The sequence below is a fragment of the Danio rerio genome, chromosome 11 (assembly GCF_052040795.2).
Source record: "Danio rerio strain M-AB ecotype USA chromosome 11, GRCz13ab, whole genome shotgun sequence".
Lineage (NCBI taxonomy): Eukaryota > Metazoa > Chordata > Actinopteri > Cypriniformes > Danionidae > Danio > Danio rerio.
This window is the reverse complement of record NC_141031.1, coordinates 552,501-560,000: the sequence shown is the minus strand read 5'-3', so window position 1 is coordinate 560,000 and position 7,500 is coordinate 552,501. Positions and strand designations below refer to the sequence as shown.

The 7,500-nt window shown below is 42.3% G+C and overlaps 3 protein-coding genes across 10 annotated transcripts in view; 2 read left to right on the top strand and 1 right to left on the bottom strand.

Annotated features, from left to right (window-relative positions):
- The window catches only part of mkrn2 (makorin, ring finger protein, 2), a 12,552-nt gene extending 10,898 nt beyond the window's left edge, over positions 1 to 1,654 (top strand). For 2 of the 5 annotated variants that reach the window (XM_087271773.1, XM_087271772.1), the window contains exon 7: positions 1,357 to 1,654. Coding sequence is in view for 3 of the 5 variants with exons in the window: in NM_152979.3 (NP_694511.2) it covers positions 507 to 641 (135 nt within the window). In the remaining 2 variants the exon portion in view is untranslated. 5 annotated transcript variants of the gene reach the window in all.
- poc1a (POC1 centriolar protein A) overlaps positions 1 to 7,500 on the top strand; it is a 521,349-nt gene that overhangs the window by 206,879 nt on the left and 306,970 nt on the right. The window lies entirely within an intron of this gene.
- The window catches only part of raf1b (Raf-1 proto-oncogene, serine/threonine kinase b), a 42,675-nt gene continuing 40,232 nt past the window's right edge, over positions 5,058 to 7,500 (bottom strand). For 3 of the 4 annotated variants that reach the window (XM_087272440.1, XM_087272439.1, XM_087272438.1), the window contains 2 exons: positions 7,497 to 7,500; positions 5,058 to 5,880 (listed from right to left, as the gene is read on the bottom strand). The exon at positions 7,497 to 7,500 is cut by the window's right edge and continues 131 nt beyond it. In XM_087272440.1, the coding sequence (XP_087128566.1) occupies positions 5,743 to 5,880; positions 7,497 to 7,500 (142 nt within the window). In that variant the 3' untranslated portion in view covers positions 5,058 to 5,742. 4 annotated transcript variants of the gene reach the window in all.

Below are 7,500 nucleotides of genomic sequence, written 5' to 3'. Positions count from 1 at the left end.
GTGAGTGTGTGTGCGCGCGCGTGTGCGCTCATGTTTGTGTATTTGTGTGTGTGTGTGCGCGCGTGCATACATGCTTTTGTTTGTGTTTATTTGTGCATACATGTGTGCGTTTGTTTGTGCTTGAGTCTGCATTTTGTTTCTGTGTGTGTGTGTGTGTGTGTGTGTGCGCGTGCTTCTGGGTTTGTTTGTTTGTGTGTTTATCCAAGCATGTTTCTATGCGTGTTTGATTGAGTGTATGCATGCATTTGTATATGTGTGCATATGCACGTGTGTGTGGATGTTTATGTGTGCGTTTGTGCTTAAGTCTGCATTTAGTTTCTGTGTGTGTGTGCGTGTGGGTTTGTTTGTGTGTTTGTCCATGCATGTGTTTGTATGTGCACATTTGAGTGTGTGTATGTGTGTGTGTGTGAATGCATGCATTTTTATGTGTGTGTGTGTGTTTGTTTGTTTGTTTGTGAGTGTGTGCATATGCATTTTCTTATGTATGTGTGTGTGTATGTGTGTAGTTCCAGAACTCGGTGCGTCTGTGGGACTTCATCGAGGAGCGTGAGCACCGGAGTGTCCCGCAGCTGGAGGACGAGGTCAATGACCTGGGGGAACTCTTCATGCAGCTGTCAGGAGCCTCAGACGCACCGCATTGATGAACACACACTGAACACACACACTCTTCATGCAGCTGTCAGGAGCTGCAGACGCGCCTCATAGATGAACACACACACACTACACACAACACACTACACACACACACACACACACACACTCAGACTCTTCATGCAGCTGTCAGGAGCCTCACACACCAGCAGTGCAGTGCAGCGCTGCATTGATGAACACACACACTCTAAACATGCACATGCAAACACACACACTACACATGGACAAGCAGCAGCACTTCCAGCATCTGTATGATGTGTGTGTGTGTGTGTGTGTGTGTGTGTGTGTGTGTGTGTGTGTGTGTCCTCTCTCTATTTTGCTGCTTTTTTTTTATCGTCACACTTAAAGATCATGAGGAGATCATGAAGCAGAAGTCTCGCCGCTCAGACAGTGTAAACAGTGATGATGATGATGATGATGATCCAGTAGTTGAGGTGCTGTCTGTAGGTCACTTTATTGGTTCTGGGCTTCCTGCAATATTGCTGTGGTTATGATCAATAATAAAGCGAGCTCTTCGTCTCCACGGCCGGCTTGACTGGTGTTTAGCAGCGTTTGGATCTTGTTGCTGTGATCATTGTTTTGGACTGATATGAACTCACTGTACTGAACTCCACTCATCTGGCTTCCTCTTGAATTATGATGATGATGATGATGATGATTTGACACTGGGAGGAGGAGTGTAATAAACAGTTTAGTGACCGACAGACGTGTGTGTGTGTGTGTGTGTTCATGATTGCTCATGTAGGCTGAAACATCACAATCACAACATCAGATTGTTTGAAGACACCTTTAAAGCTGCTGCTGTGTCAGTTTTCGACTCCAGAAACAGCATCATGTGTGTGTGCAGATCATGCTCAGTGAACACTCATGTTTATCTGAAACTCAATGCTGAAGTCAGATATTCTGCTGTGAACATGTGCGTCTTTGTTTTGGTCATTTAACCCACCCAATGCCAGCTTAGCCAATTGTATTTCAGCACCCCGGGTTGCCAGATTGTGGAAAACAGCGTATTTCAATTATTGAGGAAGGCTCTCAGCATGAGTCTGCAACTGAGATGCGCCCTCTGGTGGACAGTAGCAGACTCTGAAATGAGACGCAGATTCAGAGTTCCACATGAGGTTATTAATGAGCAAATAATATAAACATTATCAGTGTAAATATTAGGGGAGCAGGAGGCTGTTTCATAACAGTTGTTTAAAAAAAAAAAAAAAACGAAGACTAAAGTCAAAATCCTGACTTCAATGAGCCGAGCTACACGTCCACGCTTCAACTGGTTCCATAACAGTACGTTGAAGATCGTTTGATCTGACTGATCTGAGTTCAGCTTGAATAATCTGGATAAGTGCTCGTGCACGTTACTGTCCTGAAACCTTACATGTCCAGCACAGATGCGCCCATTATGTTGTGTGCTGCAATGGCAACTACGAGAGCTGAAAGAGCTGTGAAATGAGACACAGCGAGTGAGCGTTTGAGTTCATTATAATATAAACATTATCAAAAATACGGCTTGCAACAAAGTAAGAGAGAATGCTGACAGGTAATAGCAGATCCACTCAATAGGCTACATACAGTTGAAATCAGAAGTGCACACACACACACACACACACTCTAAACAAACGAACACAACCAGTTTTTAATAGTGTCTCATGGTAAATTAGAATAAACGTTTACTATTTAGGTCCATTAGGATTACTAAATGCTAAAATAATGGGAGAATGTTTTTGAGAATGTTTGATTAGTTTCTAGACAGTCAAACGTTTCCACACATTTCCTTGGTATTGTTTAACTTTGCTTTTAAACTGTATAACTTTGGTCAGATGTTTTGGGTCTCCCTCCACAAGCTTTTCACAATAGTTTGCAGGAGTTTTGGCCCATTCCTCCTGACAGAATTGCTGTAACTGAGTCAGATTTGTAGGCTGTCTTGCTCGCACAAGCTTTTTCAGCTCCGCCCACAAATGTTCTATAGGATTGAGATCAGGGCTTTGTGATGGCCACTCCAAAACATTCCCTCTGTTGTCTTTACAGCACATGTGAACTCATTTGGCAGTGTGCTTAGGGTCATGGTCTGTTTGGAAGAGTCATTTGTGGCCATGTTGTAATGTCCTGGCTGAAGTGTTGAGATGTTGCTTCAGTATTTCTCCATAATGTTCTGTCTTCATGATGCCATCTCTGCTGTGAAGTGGACCAGTCCCTCCTGCAGCAGAACAGCCCCACAACATGATGCTGCCGCCCCCATACTGCACAGTTGGGATGGTGTTCTAGGCTTGTGCGCTTTCCCCTTTGTCCTCCAGATGTAACACTGCTCATTATGACCAAACAGTTCAATCTTAGCTCCATCAGAGCACAGGACATGTCTCCACACATCAGTCTTTTCCCAGTGTCATTCAGCTAATGGTAATCTGGCTTTTGTGTTGATTCTGGCTTGTTGATTCTCCATGTTGTCACACAAGGAAGCAGTTTGTTTGAGCTTTTTCTTCAATACTATTCTACAGTTGTGCCTCACATTAACTCAAATGTTGTCAATTAGCCAATCAGAAACCTCCAAAACCTTGACATCATCATCTGAGCTTCACAGAGGCAGAATAATCTTATTGTGTGTAAACTTGACTTTCAACAAGAGTTAGAACCATTTCCCAAACAATCTCTCTCTCATTATTCTATTAAGCAGAACAGAAACACATGATCATCCTCACTTACCTAAAATAAAAACAGTTTAGTCACATTAACAGCTGACTGTTTTTAAATGGTGATGTGCCTTTTTATACAGTGCATGGAAACTTCTGCTTTCAACTGTATGTAGCAATATATTGGGAAAATAGAGAGAGAGAATACGCTCTTACTGCAACTAATAGTTGCTTGCAAGAAAGTCTTGCACTGCAGACTAACTGTTACAAACAAATGAGCTTAAAATAAGCACTAAGTTAAAAATAATGGCGGCAGGATTGTTAACTTGCTCTCGAAACTGCTGCTTTCCCTTTAACACTCGTGTTTCCCGCAGCCTGTAGGAAAACATCTTCATATTAAAGTGAGGCTACTGCTCAGCCCAGAGCATCTCCTGATCATTCCACTCAGGGTTTACAGCGTTCAACTCATTCTTTAAGAAATGTAGCCTGCGTTTGCATATCAGTCAGTGCTTTCATTATATTGAGTTAATTCATATACTACAGAGAGCTAAGATCCCCCCTCACACATCTCTCTAGCAAACTATATGTTCTGCAGGATGCTTCACAATAATATCTCTGTGCACATACAGCAGATTATTCAGCAACATTTGGAACTAATCTGACAAAAATTAACTGAAGATCTGCACAAAAACTAGTACACCTACATGAATATGCTGTGGGAAAAATGTTAAATACAATTTAATAAACGGGGAAAGTTTCCCAGAGATGGGTTGCATCTGAAAGGGCATCCGCTGCGTAAAAAACGTGCAGGATAAGTTGGCGGTTCATTCCGCTGTGGCGACCCCGGAATAATAAAGAGACTAAGCCAACAAGAAAATGAATGAATGAATTAACAGGGGAAAATTAACACAACCATTAAAAATATATTCAATATTTGTTGAAATGATTAATTTGTATTTGTTTGGGTTGGAACAGCGTATTCGTTTACATGTATACATCGTCCTATGCTTAAAGATGTTTGGTGTATATATATTCACTAATATGAATATAAAGTTTTTAACATCATTAAGAGGTTAAGTGAAGTAAAATAGCATCAAATTAAGGCAGGAGAATGTTAATATTACCTTGATAAAGCTTGAGAGTTAACCTGCTCCTAACTGCCAGTGTAAACTATCGTAAACTTGATTTATGAAACCCAATCCGACATTAATAAACCCAACTTACCAACATAAGCCTGGCTTCTTCTCTAAGCTTGGTTCATGGAACAGGCGGCAGGTGACACTGTAACCCTGTGTCCTGACAACACACTGCGAGATGAGCAGTGTACAATTACAGAAATGTAAACACAGCCACTCAGAATAGCGCACTCACTGCACTCCAGCACAATGCTGAGCTTTATCATCTAAAGAATACATATTAAAGCTCTTCAACATGTTATCTGCAGTTTATGCTAATGAGATGGGCACTAGTGGGCGGGGCTTTCCCACTTTGATGACACCTACAAAGGCAGAATGTCAATCAAAGTGTTTGATAATAACAAATAGAATTCATTCATCATCACCATGAGAGGAGGCTGCACGCGCACACACACACACACACACACACACACACACACACACACACACACAGCTGGGATTAAACACCTTATAAAACTGATTCTTGAGTAATCGGTGCTCTTTACATCCTTGCCTACTGCCAATGACGAACACTTCAACATCTCAAACCCCGTCAACACTGCAGATCAACACTCACAGCAGGCATCAATCATTATAAAACTACACCTGTGTGTGTGTTTAACTTAATTTTATTAAAATACAATGAATAAACCATCTGTTTACACGTTAATTCTCCATGACAGGCGACAACAAGCCAGTAGAAAGAAAGAAACCCTAGTAAGTCTGATAATAAAGTTAATACCCGCTCCTCTGCTGCAGTTCCTGAAACACACACAGAGGCAGAGCGCAGAGACGTGATCGGATAAAAACACACACACATACACACACATGATTGTAAGCTGGGGCTCAGATTCAGAGGCGGAGGAGAGAGAGGGAGAGAGAGAGAGAGAGAGAGAGAGAGAGAGAGAGAGAGAGAGAAAGTGCTTTAGTGTTTCTCTGTCCAGTGAAGGAGAGAGAAATCAGCATGACAATACACACACACACACACACACACAAACCAGTGGATGAGTGTGTGTGTGCGCATGTATGTTATAGTGTGTATGTGAATTATGTCAATGTGTGTAAGTGTGTGTGTTTTTGTGAATGTTTTGTGTGCATGTGTTTGTGCATGTATGTGTGTGTGTGTGTAAATGTGTCTGTTTATGTGAATGTTTATGCGTGAGAATGCCTATGTGTGTGTGTGTGTGTTTTATTAGTGTGTATGTGAATGTGTGTGTGTATGTGTATCTGACTGTGTGTTTATGTATTTATGAGTGTGAATATATGTATGTGTGTGTGTGTGTGTGTGTCCATCATTTAAAGGCAGAGGTGAGTGCCAGCGTGCAGACGTTCATGTCCTCGGTGTGTGTGGCTCTGTGCAGCGACGGTTCAGATGCGCTGCGGTTTATCTTGGGGAGCGAATGCTGGAGGAGCTCGATGGAGGACAAGATCTGGAAGAAGAACACAACAACAACACACAGATGAAGACTGAACTTAATAAACTGAGAATAATAACTGATTAATTTCCTCTTCGTCATGATGACAGCACATAATATTAGACTGGATATTCTTCAAGACACTAGTGTTCAGCTTAAAGTGACATGTAAAGGCTTCACTAGGGTAATTAGGGTAAAGTTAGGGTAATTAGGCAAGTCATTGTATAACAGTGGTTTGTTCTGGAGAATAATATTGAGCTTAACATGTGTTTATAAACAAATAAAAACTGCTTTCAATCATAAATGTTATGAAAAATGTCCTTGTTCTTTAAAAAATCCACCTGCTAGTCAATGCAAACTTCTACTCAGCCAATCACACGGCAGCAGCTCACTGCATTTCTGCATGTAGACATGGTCAAGAGGATCTGCTGCAGCTTAAAGTGAGCATCAGAATGGGGAAGAAAGGGGATTTAAGAGACTTTGACCGTGGCATGGTTGTTGCTGCCAGACGGGCTGCTCTGAGTATTTCAGAAACTGCTGATCTACTGGGATTTTCACGCACAACCATCTCTAGGGTTTACAGAGAATGCTCCGACAAAGAGGAAATATCCAGTGAGCGGCAGTTCTGTGTGCGCAAATGCCTTGTTGATAAGGTCAGAGGAGAATGGCCAGACTGGTTCCAGCTGATAGAAAGGCAACAGTAACTCAAATAAGCACTCGTTACAACCGAGCTCTGCAGAAGAGCATCTCTGAACACACAACACGTCCAACCTTGAGGCGGATGGGCTACAGCAGCAGAAGAGCACACCGGGTGCCGCTCCTGTCAGCTAAGAACAGGAAACTGAGGCTACAATTCACACAGACTCACCAAAACTGGACAATAGAAGATTGGAGAAACGTTGCTGCTCTGATGAGTCTCCATTTCTGCTGACATATTCAGATGCTCGGCTCACAATTTGGCCTCAACAACATGAAAGCATGGATCATCCTGCCTTGTATCAGCGGTTCAGGCTGGTGGTGGTGGTGTAATGGTGTGGGGGAGATTTTCTTTGGGTCCATTAGTACCAATTGAGCATCAACGCCACAGCCTACCTGAGTATTGCTGCTGACCATGTCCATCCCTTTATGAGCACAGTGTCTCCATCTTCTGATGGCTACTTCCAGCAGGATAACGCAGCATGTCATAAAGCTCAATCATCTCAGACTGGTGAACATGACGATGAGTTCACTGTACTCAAATGGCCTCCACAGTCACCAGAGCTCAATCCAATAGAGCAGCTTTGGGATGTGGTGGAACGGGAGATTGGCATCATGGATGTGCAGCCGACAAATCTGCAGCAACTGTGTGATGCTATCATGACAATATGGAGCAAAATCTCTGAGGAATATTTCCAGTAGCTTGTTGAGTCTACACCAAGAAGGATTAAGGCAGTTCTGAAGGTAAAAAGGGGTCTGACCCGGTTCTATTAAGGTGTACCTAATAACCTAATAAAGTGGTGTATATATATATATATACACACACCATTGGAGTTGTATATTATTTTTAAATACACACTATGAAACAACTTCTCAGTGCTGTGCTGCATTATGTGTGTGTGTTGTGTTATGTGTGTATGTGTGCTGTTGCTGACCTGT